This window comes from Pelobates fuscus, chromosome 11, assembly GCF_036172605.1.
Source record: "Pelobates fuscus isolate aPelFus1 chromosome 11, aPelFus1.pri, whole genome shotgun sequence".
Classification (NCBI taxonomy): domain Eukaryota; kingdom Metazoa; phylum Chordata; class Amphibia; order Anura; family Pelobatidae; genus Pelobates; species Pelobates fuscus.
In genome coordinates, this window is record NC_086327.1 from 23,495,450 (window position 1) to 23,517,465 (window position 22,016).

The 22,016-nt window shown below is 38.9% G+C and overlaps 1 protein-coding gene across 1 annotated transcript in view; it reads right to left on the reverse strand.

Moving 5' to 3' along the window:
• The window catches only part of ATP1A3 (ATPase Na+/K+ transporting subunit alpha 3), a 57,193-nt gene that overhangs the window by 23,511 nt on the left and 11,666 nt on the right, over positions 1-22,016 (reverse strand). Inside the window, exons 2-8 of the mRNA XM_063436257.1 lie at positions 8,749-8,871; positions 8,325-8,384; positions 7,491-7,694; positions 4,925-5,038; positions 4,107-4,241; positions 2,629-2,746; positions 1,232-1,500 (exon numbers count right to left, since the gene is read on the reverse strand). Of these exons, the coding sequence (XP_063292327.1) occupies positions 1,232-1,500; positions 2,629-2,746; positions 4,107-4,241; positions 4,925-5,038; positions 7,491-7,694; positions 8,325-8,384; positions 8,749-8,871 (1,023 nt within the window). The remainder of the gene's footprint in view (positions 1-1,231; positions 1,501-2,628; positions 2,747-4,106; positions 4,242-4,924; positions 5,039-7,490; positions 7,695-8,324; positions 8,385-8,748; positions 8,872-22,016) is intronic.

Here is a 22,016-nt window from a genome sequence, read left to right on the forward strand (position 1 = left end):
TACCGATACACACGCTTTACCACCACAGGTTAACAGATGAATAACCCATCCACAGAGACCCGGGCTGTACAACACACCATAGCATAAGCCCACACACAGCAAACCCAAACACCTGGCGTCCACCATACGATCACACCCCCCTCCCGCCACCCCCTGGGTCAGGGGCACCCAAGCTAGATAAACCACTAACGACAAAAAGCACCACACCACTAAGGCATATAGGCACTCATTCAACTCTGCACACAGGGCTAATCTACAGAACATGACTACACCACATACCTGCCCCCTAATGAACAGCCCAACTACCACACACTCACGCAAAGTGTTAACATCTCCAAGACTATCGCACACGTATACTGCAAAAGCACGCCTTGTCTTAACGGACACCCAAAAACACAAAACAACTGTATACCATTGTTCTTCTTTCTACATATTGTTCAAATTGTTACTCTTATACCTGAATTGATATCGCTTGACCCAAAATGTTGCACATATCTCACAGAATGATCTCTGTCACGAATGTATGAAAATGTGATTTTGATGCACCAAAATGAAAATAAAGAATAATTTTAAAAAAAGCGTATTAGTATCTATAGGTGCATATAGGTGTTTCTATAGATAGTGGGGGAAGGGGGGGGTTGTGGGGGATAGAAGCTGCGGGGGTCGGGGAGGGTCAGAGGCTGCAGTGGGGGCTTAGACCTGTGGTAGAAGGTATAGGCACTGTACTGGGGAGAAACAGACGGTTGTGAGGGATAGGCGGTTAGGGACTGCAGTGGGGGCATAGTTGCTGTAGTGAGGGGTGAAGCAGGGGGATTGGGGCTGAAGTTGGGGTTTGGGGTTGAAAAGGGGTTTGGACTGAGTGGAATGTTTGGGCAGGGGAAAAAAATGTTAATATTACAAAAAACAAAAAAAAAATAAAGATTATTCCCCCTCTCTCAGGTTTACCTTAGACCGGTGGGAGATCCAGCATGACTGGAATGCTGGAAGGTGCAGACAATTATTTATTTTTATATTTGGGCAGTGGAGTGTTAAGATTCTCGGAAACCAATATTAACTTAAACACAATTTCGGAAAGAATACTATGTTATATTCACAGCAGTCAAGTAGGGTACCAAATATCCTCTGTCATGAGGTTAGGTAGGTTGTTATCACAATGACATATGAAATCTCACCATGTGGATACATTCCTCAGTATGTGCTCAGAGAGGGGGATATTTTAACCAATACTTACAGTCACAGTTGCCAGCAGTCCCTCTGGCACATTAGCCACAATGATGCCAATAAGGAAGATGACAGCCTCCAGCCAGCTGTAGCCCAGGATAAGGGAGAGGATAAAGAAGGAGATTCCCAGGAAAACAGCAACGCCGGTGATAAGGTGAATGAAGTGTTCAATTTCTTTGGCAATTGGTGTCTTTCCAACTTCTAGACCAGAAGCCAAGGTGGCAATACGTCCCATGACGGTCCTGTCTCCTGTAGCAACTACCACCCCACGAGCTGTACCTGTAAGTAACCAAACATTCTAGTTTTCTTACGGATGCTTCCATCCTCTTCCTAAATATCATCCTAATATATTTCACCCGTCACTGTATGGAATGCAAACTGTAGATACAATGATGAGTACTCCTATTACATAGTTACATAGCTGAAAAGAGACTTGCATCCATCAAGTTCAGCCTTCCTCACATATGTTTTTGCTGTTGATCCAAAAGAAGGCAAAAAACCCAGTCTGAAGCGCTTCCAATTTTGCAACAACATTTCCTTCTTGACCCCAAAATAGCAGTCAGAGATCAAGCAGCTATTACCCCACTAATTAGAAATTATATCCGTGTATGTTATGTTTTTGCAAGTATCTATGCAATTGCTGTTTAAGCATCTGTATGGACTCTAATAAAACCACCTCTTCAGGCAGAGAATTCCATACCCTTATTGCTCTTACTGTAAAAACAACCTTTTCTTTGAAATCTCCTTTCTTCCAGCCTAAATGCGTGACCTTGTGTCCTATGTATAGCTCTGTTTATGAATATATTTCCAGATAATAGTTTGTACTGACCCCGAATATATTTGTATAATATTATCATATCCCCTCTGAGGCGCCATTTTTCCGAACTAAAGGGATTTACATTTTTAACCTTTCTTCATAACTAAAATGCTCCATTCCTTTTATCAATTTTGTACCTTGTCTCTGCACTTTTTCTAGTGCCATGATATCCTTCTTTAGAACAGGTTCCCAAAACTGCACAGCATATTCAAGGTGTGGTCTTACCAGCGATTTATAAAGAGGTAAAATTATATTTTCATCCCGAGAATTTATGCCCCTATTTATACATGACAAAACCTTACTGGACTTAGCAACTGCAGATTGACATTGCATATTGCTGCCTAATTTGTTGTCTATAACAATTCTGAAATTCCCTGTTAATTTGTAACTCAAACTACAGAGTAATGGAAGTTGTACATTTCATGTCTTACTTTGACACTTGACTCTGATTAGACACCATCAATACATTAAAGTTCAAATATTGCTATTTTAAATTCCAGAGGAGGAAATCATGTTGCTGACCTGTCCACCAAGCAATGGCAAATATTGTACAAACATCATCCATATGAACATGAAACTATGACACCTACCTTCTACACAGTTGGTTGAGAAGAAAGTAATGTTCCTTGTCTCAAGAGGGTTATCATGAGTGCAATCAGGCGACCTGGTCTGGGGCTCAGATTCACCCGTCAAAGAAGAGTTATCTACCTGAAAGGTGAATTAGAAACGAGAGGAAGAGAGGGAAGGAAGGAAGGAAGGAAGAAAGTAAGGAAAGGGGAAGAGAAAGGGCAAGGGGAAGGGGAAAGGGATGGGGAAAGGAAGGGAAAGGAAATGAAAGGAAGGAGACATATGGTTAGTTGTATATGTAACTAATTAAATATAATTAATATTAGTAAGTTAGACATTTTATAATAACTTTGTTTTTACTAAGACGTTAAAACCAATGGAAAATTATTTCCACTGAGTTCTCTGTATGTCACAAAAACCTCTAGAACCAGCGGCTTCCTCGTAGACACAGTTTTGCTATGACTTTGTCCAGCCTTGGGGAATACTAATATTTCGCGACTTAACATGTGTAGTGAAGGAGAATGTAACAAACCCCTTGCATTTCGTATGATCCGTTCGGTCACACACTCCCGAACTGCTAGAGGGTTGAGTGATTATAGCCCGTTCACTTAGTACGCTAGTTCGTACTCTCCTGAAATCCAAGCGGGTCGTGAGAAAAATCAATAGTTTTGTTGTTCGCATACCCAAAGATCAGTCGAGACTCGATGAAGGGTACAACAGGAGTGTTTTATTATGGCCAGATGGCCCACTTTTATACACAGATCCCCAGCATGGGGTCTCCAGCAATAGCTTGGTAAAACACACCCAGGAGTCTCTGTGTCTGGGTGATAATTGTGTGTACTTTGCTTAAACTAATTATCTCCCAAGCACGAGAGGTACAGAAAATAAAACCTAAAACACCCCAAAATACACATAAGACACATAGGAACCCCCACAAGTATTATATCCCCCGATATTCCCCGAGAGCGCACAACATATCCAAATAGCACTCAGATCCCGCGAACACTGCCAAATCGCCACCGGGGTAAAGTTTTGACCCACCGCATATGTGGCGTCTGGTAGTGGTCGGTCACTTTCGGGAGTTCCAGAATGAACAAAATATCAAACGGTTCCCCTGTCTCAGAGGTAGCGATTGTTCCCCTGGTTCGTGCGAACAATCCCACCGAATAGCGCTCTCCTGGCATGTTGAGTATAGAAGCAGGCATTTGCGGAAAGCTACCATTATTCACGGGGTCGAGTGTCCGACTTAGAGTTCCAGACACTCGATGACCAAGTACCGCTGCCTGCTTTCGGGAGACAAGATGGCTGCCTTTTTCCAGCACACGTGTTGTTCGGTTATACGGACGGTAGCCACACAGAGAGAGCACTTAAGTTTGTGGTTTTCTTTGAAGTTAAATGAGCTGGGGGGTGGTCGGTGTTTAGTAGATCAATCTACCGAATGCAGGTAAAATAACTGGGACAAGGAAATACAAGGTTTTGTCACAGAGAAGTCCTAAATTACCTTGCAGCCGTGGGCTGAGATAATACGTAGATCAGCCGGCACCCTGTCTCCACCTTTAATTTCTACCAGATCTCCAACTACAACCTCTTCGGCATTCACCTGCATTTTTTCACCTTCCCGAATAATCAGAGCTTGCTGGAGTAAAAAAAAAAAAAAAAAAACATTTATAAAAAGGAAACAGAGGGGAATAATTTAATTTTGTATATAGACATTTCTGAAAAACAAAATGCTGAGACATGGAAACCACAAAAACAGAAAAGACACATAAAAAAATAGGACAAACTTCATGAAATTTGCAGAGGGAAAGTAAGAGACATGGGCTCTCAGAGAAGAAGCAAAGGAAGTGTAGAGAACCAGTAGAACCAGTCATGAAGAACGTCAATGAAGAAGGAAGTGAGAATGAGATGAGGGACATGGTAGTCCGATGGTCATTGGTCATGAATTATAAGAGCATATTTCCACATTTCTATATAATTCTAACAGGCTTATTTACTAAAGTGAGAATTTAAAGTGAATTCAAAGTGAATTTCAAATTTAAGGCCAGCTTAGCCAAAGTAGAAGCATTGCTAAGTATGAGAATTTCTCCAGTTCAGCTATTTTAGTTTTAAATCTGAATTCACCATGAATTCTCGACTTGATTTAATCTTTAATTCTCCTCATCTATCACACTCATCTGATCATTTTGTAATTTTGTTTTTCTTTCTTACTCTCAGTAACTGTTACCAACTTATAAATCCTCTAAATTGTGCTTTCTGCCCTCATTGTGTTTTGCGGTTTTTCTTTCCCCATGTCTTACCCCCACTCCTATTTCATCTCACCTGAGGCACCATGTTCTTGAACGATTCCATGATTTTAGAGCTTTTGGCCTCTTGATAATACGAGAAGCAACCAGTGATGATCACTACTGCGGCCAGGACAATACCCAAGTATAACTGGAATAAATCAAACAGTTTGCAGTTAATATGGTATACTCCCAACTGGCACGATACAATCATTCCCAATACCATACAGCAGCATGTAGATAGCCCTGCACATCCTAAAGAAACATTGCTCTTTAAATTGCCATTCTTGGTTCTCAAATTCATATACATTGTCATCTTTCCCAGGCTGATAAGAGCTGTTAGACATGCCAGAACATGCAACTATATCTGTCAGATATCTCCGCCATACAATATGCTCACCCACCTTTACAGAAATTAGTCAGATAATTGCTGCCTAGTGGATCTGAAAACTGAAAGATATGAATATGGAAGGAAAATCTATTGTGTGTATATCACGTTTTTCACGCCGTACAAAATATGATCAGTACCCTCGGCATTAATGTTACACGAGAAGAAACATCACTCAACAAAACAATATCCGGGCACTGGGAAGTACATTAGAGTGTCAGTAAAAAAATAAATAAATAAATAAACAAGCTTTATTGAAAAATCTAAAGTTATATAAATACAGCAGAGGGGTGGTCAGCCTTCCTAATGTCTTTATTTAGCACATTAATCATTGAAATCCTATGTTTTAAATATTTGATTTCTCAAACAAGTTTGTATAGATTTTATGGATGTGACAATTCCACCTGACACCAGTGAAATGTGATAATATAAAAAAAATCTAAACTTAAAGGGACACTATAGTCACCAGAACAACTACAGCTTATTGAATTTGTTCTGGCGAGTTGAATCATTACCTTCAGTTTTTTTGCTGTAAACACTGTCTTTTCAGAGAAAATGCAGTGTTTACATTACAGCCTAGTGATAACTTCACTGGCCACTCCTCAGATAGCTGTTAGAGATCCTTCCTGGGTTATGGCTGCCTAAAATGCATCCAAACATTCAGTATCTCCTCCCTCTGCATGCAGACACTGAACTTTCCTCATAGAGATTCATTGATTCAGTTCATCTCTATGAGGAGATACTGATTGGCCAGGGCTGTGTTTGAATCATGCTGGCTCTACCCCTGATCTGCCTCTTTGTCAGTCTCAGCCAATCCTATGGGGAAGCATTGTGATTGGATACGGCTACCACTTCTGCTGATGCCAGCAGACAGTGGGTAGATCTACAGGAAACAGGGACAAAGTCTGCTGCTTCAGGCTTGAATACAAGTAAGATTTTACTATATTTAGGGAGGCATTAGGGGACCAGGGTGGCTAGATGGTGGTTTTAACCCTATAGGGTCAGGAATACATGTTTGTGTTCCTGACCCTTTAGTGCTCCTTTAACTTCTAGGCCCACAGCCTCCCAGGGTAACCAACCACAGCAGAAATGTATGGTACAGAAAATTTTAGGGATCCTGCTGATGTACCTAAAAATAAAGTTATAACATAGCGCAATATTGCCTGATATAGAAAAAAACTAACTTTACAAGTACACTCACAAGTTAGAGATGATAAAGGCGCTAAATTTCAAAAGGAGGCTACATTTTTTGTTCATTGTTCATTTTTTGTTGATTTATTAATTTTTTGATCATTGACATTTTGTAATTGATTCTGATAATTATTTTCTTTAGTTCATACATCATTTTCTGAACATTAACACATAAGCATTATTTAAAAATCAGTGACAAAAACGGCTCACTGCAATATATGAGGTATATGTCAGTGGGATGGTATCAGTAGTTTATGTAAATTGTTTTTGGTTGACTCTATCGAATTTTTGGCACATTAGTTAATTAATTGTATACAGAGATATGTGACTAACACAAGTTTGTGTTTTTTTTTCCACTTTGGAGAACGCCAGGGGGAGCCTGTGTTTGCATGTTTACGATCTCCCACCCTGGAAGGCATGGTCATTTTGGCAGAAGTTCAGGACTTTTAAAAACGTCAGCGGGGAACGAAATTAACAGGAAATAGAGATGGCTGCAGGAAGAAATACACCAACCAATCCGTATGTATAAGGTGAAGACGTCCACAACGTCACCAATGACTTTTTGGGGGTTAGCCCTATATAATGACTGTAGGAGAGGGTTATTTAAACCATAAGGTTTTATTACATTGTTGTCATTGCTTTTACCTACACGGGTCTCTGAGGAAGGTCTCATTTGAGCACGAAAAGCGATGGACCAGCATGTTTAACACTATTTGTGTAATTAATTTTATTTGTTAATAAATATCCTTTTGAAGAAACCTCTGGAATATCGTTTGGTGAGCTGAAACATCACAAAAGCCCTATCCGTTGACAAGTCCGAAGGAGGAGCTTTAGCCCCCTATTGAAATCATAGGTGGCACCCATAAGGTGTTTTTATTATCTCTAACTTGTGAGTGCAATTGTAAAATGTGTGTTTTTTCTATATCAGGCATTATTGCAGTATGTTATATCTTTGTTTTTAGGTACATCAGCAGGATCCCTACAATTTTCTGTACATACAGAGACAGGTCACTATTCTTCTTACATTGTCTCCTGCTGGATCGTCCTCTGTGCCCGCCTGGATTCCATATGCCAGAAAGCAGAGAATGGCTCCTATCCACAGAAGAATGGAGAACCCTCCAAACAGTTGACGGCAAAACTTTATCCATTCAGGGGTGGTGGGTGGGGGAGTAAGTGCATTGGGTCCATCCCGTGCCAGAATCTCTGCTGCTTTACTGATTGTCAACCCCTAAAAAAACAAATATAAAGAGGGTAAGAGATAAATAAACACTAACACGATAAAACACAGAAGAAGCTGTATGTGTACGTTAGCAAACATGTGATTGTGTTCATAAATATGTGTGAAAAAGGAAATAATCATGAACACTCCAGGTATGAGAAAGTCTAAATCAGGGTTGACCAAAAGTAGATCCCGAGATATTTTATAACTTCAAATTCTATTAACAATTTGCTATTCTGGTGGTTGACAAAGCATCGTGGTCAGTGTAGTTCGATAGGATATGGGAAACCCCCAGTATAAATGTTTTAAAGCGTCACATATCCTTTAAAGAGAAATCAGTCTTCCATAGGATCAGATAAAGCACAAATTTTTAAGTCTAAACAAAATATATTAAATTAAGAATTTAAAGAACAATGTAATTGCATTAATATATTATACATATCTTGACGAAGACGTCTTTTTCCACTGTGGGGCAAAACGCTGACTGCCTCTAACACATGTAGTGCACTAATACATATAATTATTCTGATAGTGTACACATATCTTTTCTATTCTTTTGGAGAGTACTACCATAGATTAAGCAAACTATATTTTCTATTCAATGTTTGGTGTGTTGCGCCACATGAGTCCGTCTCTGACCTGCACACAATCTGTGTTGTATTTCCGGCATACTTCCTCCACTGACATTTTGTGCTCTGTCTGTGAAAAAAAACAGAAATTAGGTTAACAAAATAAAAATCACTTAACTTCATGCAACAGATATGAACTTTTTACACACACTGTATTCCACACTGTTTACAATCTCCATTAATACATGTTGGCCTCTTAGAGTGATGTCACATACACATACGTACACATGCAGATGTTCTTCACAGTCATACAGAACTGATCTTTAAACTACTTTAGCAAAATTATGTTATTGACACATTTGACCATGCTCCAATTCACCTCTGTTCTCACATGCCATTTTGCATACAAGTATGCTTCCATTCCTCTCCTAAAAATTAGTCAGTTATCTCAACATGCTGCCAACCCATTAATGTCCAGACCTTTCTTTACCTACCATTGCCACCTCTTTCTTCAGTTCATCCAGTTCTTTTTTTTGGATCCCCTTGCCCTTCTTCGGGGATTGGTCATCCTGATTGTCCTGCGTGGTAGCCACGCGGTAACTGTCTGACCTGCCGTACTGTTAAAATGGAGACAAAGAAGCCCAAGATCAGTGGAGAACACACAAAACATTAACAAATGTATAGCAGTCATAGCTAAATCTTCAATCTATGATGGAGAAGTAACAGATGAATAAGACTACTTGAAAACATAAAACACTATATATAGAGAGAGACGCAGTCCCTTGAAATGCGAGACACACATTGCTGGTAAAATTCAAATAACTACATTTGAGGACCTGATCAGATTCTGTTGGTTGAGCAACCCCACACTTCGATTCACAAGTGCCCCATTAAAACAGATTACTTCATCTTTAACCCTACAAATAAAAACATTATCCTTCTTCAGGAAAGGCGATGTCTACGTTGTAGGGTCTAAATGCCTATAGTGACTGTCACTCTGACAGAAGTTCTGTCAGAATAGCCAAATAAAACTCATAGAGACCGTCTGATTGGCAGAGTGTGCAGTCTTGCCGTACATGTGCTCTAGCCTCTCAATGCTTTCCTATGGGAAAGCATTGAATTGGCTGAGATCATCAAGATTGACGATCTCAGCAAGGAGCTGGGGTGACCACAGAGAGTAGTGTGGTGCAGGAGAACCTTTTAAACCACAGGCATGGGCTAGGACACATCTTACTTTGTATCTGCTATGCTTTCAGTTACCTACATTATTGACAGCTGAGGATGTCATGACAGTGACATTATGTAAGCAAATACAGAAGGTCAACTACCAAAACTGGACAACAGAAAAAATTCCCGCCACCCCCCCAAAAATCCCAAGGTCCCCAGACATAAATATATTTGAGGTAAAGGAACGCTTCAAGCTCAATAACTATTGCAGTGGTTGTGGTGCCAGAGTGTCCTAGCCCCCCCAATGTACTCAAACCATTTTAGAACAGTTTGGCTTCTACCCTGGGATCCACTCGTCACCTTGGTTCCTTTCAGAATGAAGCTCTCAGCTCTGCGCTAAGCACGGTGGTGCACATGGCAACTCCTGGCACCATAACTACTACGGTGTGCTCTATTGGTTATGAGGATTAGCGTTCTTTTTTTTTTTTTTTTTTTTTAATGAAGCACTACACGAAATTGGAAAACAACATCACATCACATAGGATCTGGAATTCTCTGGGAGTGTAAAAAAGTTATAGAAATAGGGCAGTGTAATCAACATGTGATGGAGTATATACAACTCAATAGAACAAAGACGAGACAAAGATAATTAAGCAAACATATGTAACTAGCTTAACATGTGTAACTGTTTAGAAAAGTATCTGTTAAATAAATGTACCTAAATAGGAACTAGATTGATGCAGAGTATTGCTTTCTTATATTATGTGACTCTGATAAAAAAGACAAAAATCATTCTCTACAACAGGGGTGCCCAGAACGTAGAACCGCACATGTTTTAAAACTACAGCTTCCATGCAAAATAAACATGGATCCCTCAAACATGGCGGTCATGTTAACCCCCTCCCCCCCTCCCCCTCTCCTCTCACCAGGACTTCTTGACACCTTAAAACAGGGCTGGGCAAATTAATATGCAGATGCAAACATAGCCCAATTAACCAAAATAAACCTCAGGCACCTATGGGGTGAGATGGGGCTGGGCACCTTTAAGATACCTGGCCAAGTTTGGCCCCATTCAACAGCCATGTGCTAAGTGTTAAGGGGGATATGGGGTGCTGGTATCCTTCCTAGGGCCCGAGTGACATTATTCCTTTCCTAGATGCAGCCCTGTCCTTTTAGCCAATACATTTCATCTGACTTGTGTTGATTGCCAATTGAAGATCATTTTGAACTAACTGTGTAATTCAACAAAAGACAACTCGGCTCAGAAAGCATTGACTTTTTGAAACGTTTAAGATACCGAGCTGGTTTATCAGCCGAGTTTAAATTCCTGAAATGTGATGTTTAGTGAGTACGCTCGTCTCTGAAGATACTGTCTAATACTCAAAAATCAAAATATCATCCTTTAATTTAAGTAAACTACAGGGGAGCAGCTTTGTTTGCTTATATTTTTCTAATAAACACAGCCAGTGGTTAGAGCTATCAAATACAAATTATCAAGATTACATTGGGCTTGTATCTCCTTTCAGCAAGAGGATTCTTCCTAGCAGAGGAATCAATTGTATAATTTCATTGTTAAAATCTCCAAGGGAAAGAGCTTAAAATAACATCAATCACATTTATCTCTGAATTACTAATCTAATCAAGTGGCTCTCCAATCAACATTAGAAAACCACCTAGGAAGTGGAACAATTCATTTTCTAATCTATGCTAAAACTGCATTAAGTAAGATTAATTAAAAGCATATCACTCCATTTTTATGGCCAATAGCAATTGAATTTAGAAACTACCCCTGCAAGTCTTTCTATAAATTAAACACACCATGGAATGCGCAGATCACCATTGTATACATAGTAAATTATGTCGCTCATTCTCAAAATCTTATTCACTGGGATTTGAGATTATTCTGCACAGTCATCTTTTTTACGTATTTCATTTATCATATGTATTATCCTTTTATTTATATTATCATATTGAGAATGGGCTTGTTTATTTTTTTATATGCCATATATGTCATAATAAATAATTGGTCAATTTAATTGCTCATAAACACGCAGTCGTCCTTATGCATGCACATATACCTTCGTATGTGAATACAGCTGCCACTTACTCTTAGGCTTTAGACAACTAAGAGCCTTTTTTAAAAATCCAATTTCAACAGGGCAAGTAAAACAGGAAAATAAATGTATATTTTACATATGATGGGGCATCCCTAGAATTCAGTGTTTGAAACTGGATGGCTCTTAGGGCACCTGCGGGTTGGCCCTGGAGAACAACTTAAGAGTGTCCCTGGGGGCCTCCTGGCACCATAGCAACTTCATTTAGATGAGGTTGTTATGGTGACTGGAGTGTCCCTTTAAAGGGCCACTAAGGAATAATTACACTTCTGATAAATTAGATTAAGATAAATTATACCCTAAACATGTGATGTTTAGCTGCTATGGCTTGCTGCCCTAAATTCAACATTCGACATTACTGCCCTAAGTTCTTCAATTCAGCCCTATTTTGTTCTCTCTGTTATTAAAACAATTTGTATTTGGGCACTACGTGACTATATCTCAAAATGGTACCAGCCTGGCATTCAAAGTGAATTTCATATTTAGGTCAGTAGAGCCGAACCTGGACACATTTGTCTACTCTAGCCTTAAATGTGAAAATCACTTTGAATTCCCTCTTTGGTAAATAACCTTTTTAGTTAGCAATACAGCATTCAGGCAGTGGTAATTGGAAAAGTAACACCCCTTTAACCAAAATACGAATTGGAATTCCGAGCACCCAGAGCAATTTTATTACCAGGTGTGCCGAACTTCTGACAACAGGTTATTTAGGAAACTTAGGAACCACATAGGTTGTGTAGTTTAGGAAAATTCGCACCAGTATATTATAATGACAATAAAATTGATCACACATTTTCAGCACCAGAGGCTGCAAAGTAGAGACAACAAACGTTTTTTATTTTGCGTATTTTTGTTTCATTTAACAATTTCAAGACATTCGGCAAGATTTATCAAAGTGTTTTGGGAAGTGTTTTTTTAAAGAGGTCCTCCAATATGTAAAATTGTGTATATATTGTGTATTAATATTGTTTTTGTATTTTATTGTACCCTATTGTATCAATGCAATGTTTTGTGGACCCAGGACATACTTGAAAACGAGAGAAATCTCAATGTATCCTTCCTGTAAAAATATTTTATAAAGAAATAAAATAAATAAATAAATGTTCATATTTATAAAATAGTTTATCTATTTCAAAAAAGACTGCCAAGCATAGAGTTGCAGAAAAATACAAAGTTACATAGTTACATAGCTACATAGCTGAAAAGAGACTTGCGTCCATCAAGTTCAGCCTTCCTCACATTTGTTTTTGCTGTTGATCCAAAAGTGAATTAGGACACTTTTGTTGGCAGGACAAGTGATTGAAAGACTGATAAATTGGAAAAAACAAAACAAACAACAACATAATACATTAAAAAATAGTGGTCAGGGAAAGAAACAGATGAAAAAACATAGCAGATTTAATTGTGTCAAAAACAGCCAAAAAAAAACTTGCAAAACTGTCTATGCGGGACGTCAGCCATTCAACCTAGGCCAACATCTATTTTTGGGCCTGCCATGCCTTCGATTTGATGTATTTTTATAGTTTTGTTTGCGGTTAAAACAGTGGCACTAGATGAGAACATTCTTTTATTGTTACTGATCAGAATTTCTCAAAGCAAGGAACTAAATCTGCACTCCCAGAGCACTAACGCTATCAGGGTGGGGGCAGCATGAATTAAAATCCTGCCATTTTCAAAATGCCACGCAGTTAAAGGGACACTACAGACACCCAGGCCACTTCATCTCCATGTCCCCCACCCCCCAAGCCCCCCATTTATTCAGTCACTAGAGAAGCTTCCACCAAAATAGTGGACTAAAACTCCACTCTTTCAATCAGATCTGATTGGTGCATTGTGGCGTTCTGCCGTGCATGCGCACTAGCCTCCCACTGCCTTCTTATGGGAGAACATTGGATTGACGGAGACTATCGAGGCAATAAACTTAGTTTAGTATGAATTATTATTATTTATTTATGTCTAAATATGTGCTATAGTCTCTTCAGTCAATTTACAGTTTGATTTGAATAGCTGCCGTATTCTTTAATTCCTTAGATCAATATAATAATTCTGACTGTGGCTGTTATTATCTCAGCTGTGAATTAAATTATCGGAGCCCGAGCAATCTATTGAATAATGAAAACGATATAATGTGCAATATGTCTACTAATGTAATGGGAATTAAAAACAGCTTTACTTTTGTCAGCACAACAAGTAACGCTTTCCTTAGCAATGATATTTGGGATTGCTAGGCATCATGGGAATTAAATTTTTATGAACTAGTATTCATATAATCATGTTTTAGGATGTAATTTTGTCTTGCTTAAATCTATATATTTTATATCTTCGTTTTTACTAAGAAACAGAATCCAAGGTTGCTATTCACTATTCTGTTAGAAAACCATTTTCACAACACAAAATGGCCGTGGGTATGTGAGAAATTGTAAACAAAATGGATGCTGAGATGTGTATAGCTCAACATGCAAAGGGCAAAAATTGGGCAACTGGAAACCAGTCTCATTTTTGTCTATTGTACATTTATATACAGGAAAATTAAATAATTTATTACAAGTGAGATTTCAGAGGTACCACGACTAATATATCTTTCTTCATTTTTTTTGCGTCACCAGTTATGGCCACAAGAGGGATTTAAATAATATCTTCATTTCTTGGCAGCATTATCTTTGGTCTGTAACCTCAGGTTTTTCTAATGGATGCCTAGACTTGTAGACGCCACTGGTTTGTTGATTATAACACAACAATGGGAAACGATTGATGTGTGATACTTGTGGCGTTCAAATAACCATGATGATTTGGTTGTGTTTCTCCGTAAGTTAAAGGAACACTGTAGCATTAGAAATAAATATCTATATTCCTAATGTTACAGCCCTGATGCCCCTCATCAATTAGTTCTTCCCACCCCCCCCCCCCCCCATGTAATAAAATGAAATAAATTAAAAATGAACACATTACTCATTTCTCCGCTGCCAAGTTTAGGGTTGAGTCATCCTGCAAGCGTTCAGGACTGCAGGCACTATAACAATTTCAAGTGTTGCTTTAAAGTTTTAAGGATGCCCACTAGTGCTTTGCCAATTAAATAAAAAGTTTCGGAAAACTGAAATAAGCAGCGTTGTTGCAAAAAAGACAGTTGTCTTCAGACTGTAAGCTTTTTATGAACAAGGATCATCTCTCAGTAATCTTGAGTGATATGTGTAGCTCTGTTTGTAATCTCCAATTATTTGTGTGCTGCATCTGTCTTTTTGTGTAACTCTATATCCAAGGTTGCTATTTTAAGAAGTGGTTGACTCAACCTCTAATGCCAGCCCTTGAGACTTTGAGACTCAGAGATAACTACGGATAGAAGGATGGTGGATTTGCTGGTCTGTTTGGTAGGCAGCTTCGAAAGCTGAAAGAACAAGGTGAATTTTGCATGACAGGAGGCATCATATTGTGCTAGTCTCTCTTTACTGTACTTTAAAAGCAGGCAGATCAGAACATGAACTATTGACCAATCAAAAAACATTAGGAGGCTATAAAAGGCTAGCATTAGATAAACACCTCCTCTTTCTTTACTGCTCCTTGATGGTTGCACAGGTCAGAGTATTGCTCATATCTGTTACATCATTCTGATTCATGACTGCTTAATTTAGATTTGGTGTACAACTTTATGCCTTTAAAGGGCCACTATAGGCATCCAGAGCACCTAGTTGAAGTGGTCTGGGTGCAATGCCTCTGTCCCCTTAAACCTGCAATGTAAAACATTGCAGTTCCAGAGAAGCTGCAATGATTACATTGCAAGGTTAAGACTGCTTCTAGTCTAGTCTACCAGAAAACCATTAGAGGTGCTTCCGGGTCTAACTCCATGAAACAACACTGCATGTGGACGTCCAGCATCTTGAAAATCCCCATAGGAAAGCAATGAGCATTGCAGCGCACGCACATTAGGTTGACCCCACCACTGGTGTTGGAGATGCCGAAGACCTCAGCACTGAAATCAGATAAGTGAAAAAAGGTTTTTTTAACCTTTTATTCACTTGGGGGATGTGCAGGGGCAGAGGGACATATAGAGTTAGGAATGCAGTTTTGATCTCAGGTACATTCGACCCCCAAGATCTTCAGATTGGTCCTTTATTAAACATCTATCCAGATATGATCAGCTATGAAAGCAGTTGGATAAGAAGATATAAAATCTCCACAGGGCCAAATGCCCAGACTACGGAGTTAGATTCTATCGTTGTGGTATTCATGTCCCAGACAAGAGGATATCCAACACAGGGATTTGAGAAGTGTTTAATCCCTTAAGGACCAAACTTCTGGAATAAAAGGGAATCATGACATGTCACACATGTCATGATTCCATTTTATTCCAGAAGTTTGGTCCTTAAGGGGTTAAAGGGTTAAAGGCCAAGCAGGATAAATGCTTCGACTTCTTGAGATCATTGGCAAAGAAATTCTATTTCCCAGACCTAGCCTTGTCACTGGATACCAAACTTGACCCTAATTGTATTAGAGTGTAGGCCCTATGCTCCATTTGCCTGATGGGAAATATAAATGCAGCCCTTAGCACTGAGAGAAGCAAAATGGCCTTCCTTCGTATTGACTCCAAACTCTCTGAATTGGGATCAAAGGAACTGGGGCTTCACCACTCAGAGGGAACTGACAGAGGCAGAGGTTCCCAAGGTAGAGTCTGTGCATGCTTATCCACACGTGAGCCTCTTGGACTTTCTTTCATTCTTCACACAAATTCACTGCAGGAAGTCTCTTTTCTTGCAAGAATGGAAGGTGATTTTCTTTGACACCTGGGTCTTGCACACAGTGCAAGGCTATGTGGTAGAGTTTAATTCCATCTGGTTCAGGCATCCTTTCCTCTACCGATTTAGACCTCAGAGGAACAGAGATCCCTCGACTGGGAAATTCAGTAACTATTCTCCAGTGGGGCTGTTCAATTCACAGTTGAGGGTGGCTTCTTCAGCAACCTGTTCCTAGTAAAAAAGAAAACTGGAGATTCAAGTCAAAAACTTGCATCACCGCAACTCGTTCAGACACATCAATATGTAAGGCATCCATTTTCTGTGGGACCTACTGCTTAGGAATGACTGGTTTGCACACCTAGATCTCAAGGACGTGTGTATCTTTTGGTTACAACAACTCTTGAATGTCTTTTTTTGTATTCAGTTCTGGTGGTAGGGTTACCCTTGCCAGTTCATCTGTCTTCCATTGAGTCTGAGTTTGGCCACCTATTGTTTTTTTTACAAATATATCAAAAGCAGACCGTCATCTGATCAGATGAATTTTCTCACTTCAGAGGTTAGCTTCGAGCATCAGTGGTTTCTCCTCCACATGCAGGCCTGGAACACCAACGCAATCTTCAGACCATCTCTGGGTTTTGTGGTCGAACTGTCTATGAAGCTGGAAAGCACACTGCACAGAATCTTCCACCAGCAGACCTTGGTCTGCCAGAGACGTTGGACTACACATTATCAGCTTCAGGTAAATACATATCCTGTTCTCTTATTCGAAAGATCACTGCACACCATGCGGGCATGCTGCCTACAGGAAGTGTTTGCAAAATATGCCAGGGCCTTGAAAGTGACATCGTGGCTAAAGACTCCAACAGGTCTCTTGAATTAAACTTTAATGGGCAATATTCATGCATTAGTAATGACGTCAGTTATCCCACATAAGCAGGGCTAGACCTGTTTTTATAAGGTGAGAATGAAGAGGTTGGTACTAACCTTGATTTGTAGTACTAATGAAATTGAATTTCATTGGTTTACTGTAGTTACGTTTGTTGCGTGCTGTAACAAAATTCTATAAAAAAATCTAACATTTTAATAGTAAATAAATCTGGCTGCTATAAGATCATGCATCACAGCAATGCTGTACGGGCGACACGTTTTTCTAATTGAGAATCCAGAGTTGCATTTTGTATCATGTCTAGATTCGGGACACATTAAGCACCACAGTCTCAATATCTCATAATGGTGGATATGAAACAATGAATCTTTGGATGCCATCCCCTTTATTTTTTTGACAAATTGGTTTTGAGTTAAAAAAAAATGCGAAAGGGAAACGTTTAAATTATGAAAGTAGTAGATCAGGGTCTGAGCCTTAGGAACCACTAGAAAAACCCAAATACTCCCTGCACTACAATCCCCTCCTACAATAATGGTTATGGTGCTCACAGTCACAGCGTCCCTTTGAGGCCTCTTGCAGAGATGTACGGTAATAGAATGAGTCCGAGATATTCACTTCTCGACAGCCTAAAATAAATTCCTGGATCAGAAAGGTAAGTGGAGCTTTGAACTACAAAATAAGAGTAGAATTGCGTATGTGTTTTTTTGGCAGTGAATGGGTTAATGTGTATTGAAGCAAAGTCCTCTCTCGTCTTAACATGTTACGATACACATTCATGAAGAGTCAATGATCAGACACATTTTCTGCAAGTGAATCAACATTCTAAAATGGCGCTGAGCGAAAAACCCTGCCACGGACGGATGGGCAGCAGAGACGCAGTGACAGATTCCCCTCCCTCTCCTCTGTGATTCCCTCTTTCTGAATCTGCTAACATTACATTTCCCTTACCTCTCCTCCACCCTAACCTGGCCAGAATAGTCCTATATAGCACCGAAATGGCATTACATTTCCCTAATACAGTATGCATGTTCCCTTTGTAGACCTGATATTTCTAGGTTTCGTGTTAATGTTAGTGTTAAGGTAACACTAACTAACAGCTAGTGGTGGGATATTGTAGGGGTTAATGTTTAACGTTTGTGTCGTGTAGAGGTTAATTTGCAGCCTATGCCTTATTACCTGTTCATTACGGGGAATAATTGCAAGGATACGCACAGTATGGGATCACTCCATTCAGATAATGCACACAATCTATATATTTATTTATCACTGTCTGCTTTTAACTCATTTGCTTCTCTGTTTGTCCTTTATTTCTTTCCTTCTCTCATTTAATTTTTCTTTATCTTTCAGTCTTTTCTCCCTTCCTCCTTTTCTTTGTCACATTAATCACTATTTATTGTATTTTTACATTTTATGCTCACTCATTCCGCTATCTCTTCCCCCCCCCCTTGCTATCTTTCTTTCCCTTGTTTTTGCTTTCGACATCTTTTTCTTTCCCTCCTTCCCTCTCTCCCTCTTTTTTCTTCCTTCATTACACTCAATCTCTCCCCTTCTTCCACTAATGTTCTCTTTCTTTCTCTGTGTTTCTCTTATTGCACAGTCTCTCTCAATATCTCTTTATAGCTGTCTTTCTCTCCACTCTTTCTTTCCCTCTTTCTTCATCTTTTGCGCTCTCACCTTTTCTCTCTCTTAATTTCTTCTCTACTACCCACACTCTTTCACTCTCTCTTTACCTCCTTCGCCCTCTCTTTCTCATTCTCCCTCTCTCTTCTGTTCTCTTTCATTCCCTCTCTTTCTGTCTCTCTCTTCCCCTTTCATCCCATTTCCCTCCTTTTCTCATTCTCTCTTCTGCTGCACTTACACCTATTTAATTTAGTCCCCATATTTTTTACAAAGAATTGCTAAATATAATGAGAAATTGATTTTAATTGTTAGAAAACCACTGCAACCAATCGTCCCCATCCCCTTTCTGTCTCTCCCTGTCACACATATAACCTTGCTCATGATGGTCCTACGGTGACCTTGTCTTTGCAGCACTGCGGGAGAAGCCATTTGTAGTGAGAGATAAAGTCCTCTGGCGCAGAGCCAGTGCTGCAGCAACTGCAGTTTACTCCCTATGTACCGTGTCCACCGGAGCAGTCAGGGATCACAGGTGGAGAATGAGGAGATTCCACAGATATACAGGGCCCGACAACTGGCGACTAGTGACCCGTCACTTTGTGAAAGGCAATATTGTGCAATTTACCGTACTGCACGCGCAAGTGATCATTTGTCTGCTACTAAATTATTTATGTCTGGACAAGGGACATTACAAGAAGAGCTGGTGCAAAGTGACAGAGCTGGCACCAGGTAATGATCTGCCAGATTAACTAATGTCTCCTTGGATTCCGAGTTCTGTAGACATGACGGCATCGGTAGTTTATTCTGCCCAAGGTGCAAAATACTTTTAATTTCATCCGTGTTGGTTCCATGTGCACCCCTACGGTAGAGGAGCACCAGAGACTCTCATAAAAAAAAGTAGGGACCTAAAAATGTGCGTTGGCTTCAACTTCTTTAAAAATCACAGATTGCTCATCAGAAACTATCCCCACCCCCAGTAGAGTTGCTTGAGATTTTAAAGCAATAATAAATACTTGCAAAAGTCAGTTCCGCGCCTACAGCAGCACAGATTACCTGCCATTTATCATGACACTTTTAAGAACCCAACATAGGGTTTGTTTATAAGTGATTTAGATAAACTAAAAACCAAGAGCCAAAGTTATAACACTATGCACGATCCTTACATTGCGCATGATTTTTTAAATACTTTGCAGATGTAGCAGGGACTATACATGCTATATAGGTATGGTAATAAGTTACATGTAATTTAGGCGGGGGTTTTTCTTGAATGACACATCTTGCGTACAATGTCCATGTCGACATAGGCTCAAACGAGACTTGCGTCCATCAAGTTGAGCCTTTCACACATGTGTTTTTGCTGTTGATCCAAAAAATGGCAAAGAACCCAGTATAGAGCTTTTTTTTCCAAGTTTGCACTTAATATTACGCTTTTGCAGGAATTTCAGTCCTGAGAAGGCATCTTGTTATTTGACTGTATGTCTTCTATTTTTTACAAGAAATACAAGGAAAGTGCAAGGAAGAAATCACAAACACATTTTTCTTTTTACAAATATGTAAAAAAAACTATAAACCTAAATAGAATTTTTTTATGCATTATGCAAAAAGCACAAATTTTAATTTGGCAGAGTCCTCTTTTATAGATCTGTTCTAAATCAGCCTCAAATTTTACAAAATGTAGTCCAAAAAAATATAACTTTAAGCATTGTCCAATTTGCTTATTTTCCAAAATGTGATATTATAGCTTTCAGTTTAATGCAATTTACTATGGATATACGTCAGAGGGTTATCTCCTCAGTTCCTAGAAAATAGGAGTATAGAATCATAAATTCTGAATCCAATATTCACTTTATTGCCCCTCGATGTTTACGTGTTTTATTAATATCTTTTAAGGACATCAAACTAACCTGATCGTAAATACATTTCCAGTGTCCTATGCTTCAACAGCTACCTCCAACATCTACCTCCAACTTAAAATTATCTTCTGAGCAACCAACACAAATATATCAAATCTTGCAAGAACACCAAGTCCAACATCCAGTGCAGAACCCGTTAACGACATGATGTTCTCAGTGTGCCCCCTATCCCCTGCTTCCTATTCAAAAGTATCTTATGCCACGAGCAGGAACTATGGTGAGAATATTATTTTCAAATACTAAAGTTAGGATTTTCAAAATCTAGCAAGAGGTCCTAGTATAGAAACTTTTCCAACATCAAGTCTATGGCTATTTTCACCAATGTTAAAAAACCGTCATCACAACTATTGACGAGGAATTGTTTCTCTCAAAATCTAGCAGCAAGCTCACACAATACTTATTGATGGAAATTCATGTCCCAACAAAGGGTTTACATTTCTGACCATCTAACAAGAACCCCAAACCGTGTTCTTAATGTGAAATCATTCCTCATCAATGTTCCCAGGCTATGCAGCATCTTACAAGAGGCATAATAATACACGTTACTACTCAATAGAAAAATCCAACAAAAAACAAACAAAACAAAAGCAAATAACACAATTTCTGGCTGAATCCCGTGGTACCAGCATGGACATAAAATCTACCTTTTCTGAAAAAGAAACGTTTTGTAAAGACAGACAAGAAACCTAACAAGGCAGAATAATTTCCCCAAATCTGAACCGATTCTTAAAACAACAGCTGACTTCACCCATGACTCCAATGGAAGACAATAGTCCGCAACATCTGTTCATTGATTTCTCTCTACAAAGCACAAGGATACTATAAAAATATAGCTCAAGCCCACTATTAAATAATAAATCTTTCACGTACATCATCTCAAAATCCTAAAAGTCTCCTAATTATAAAAAAAATTAGATATAGATAGATTATATATATATATATATATATATATATATATATATATTTATATTATTATTTTTTTCTCAAAATGAAAAAAATAAAACACACTACTCATACATTATATTTAATGTATCTGATTTGGAGTACAGTGGATTGTACATTTAAGTTTTAACTTGTTTCTAATTTATATATACACATTATCACTATACTACAAAACATCATTAAGTAAGTATATCCTCCCTACTATTCTTTCAACGTTAAATTGAATAATTGATTTCCAGGGTCTAATCATAAAACTGCAGCATGAAATGTGGGTTTCTCACCATCTCATTAACCTTTGTAGACAGGCACATCAGAAACCAAGACATAAAAATGACAAAAATATGTAATTTATAACAGATAAAACAGACACGAAGCACATAGTTTGTTAGCACAATG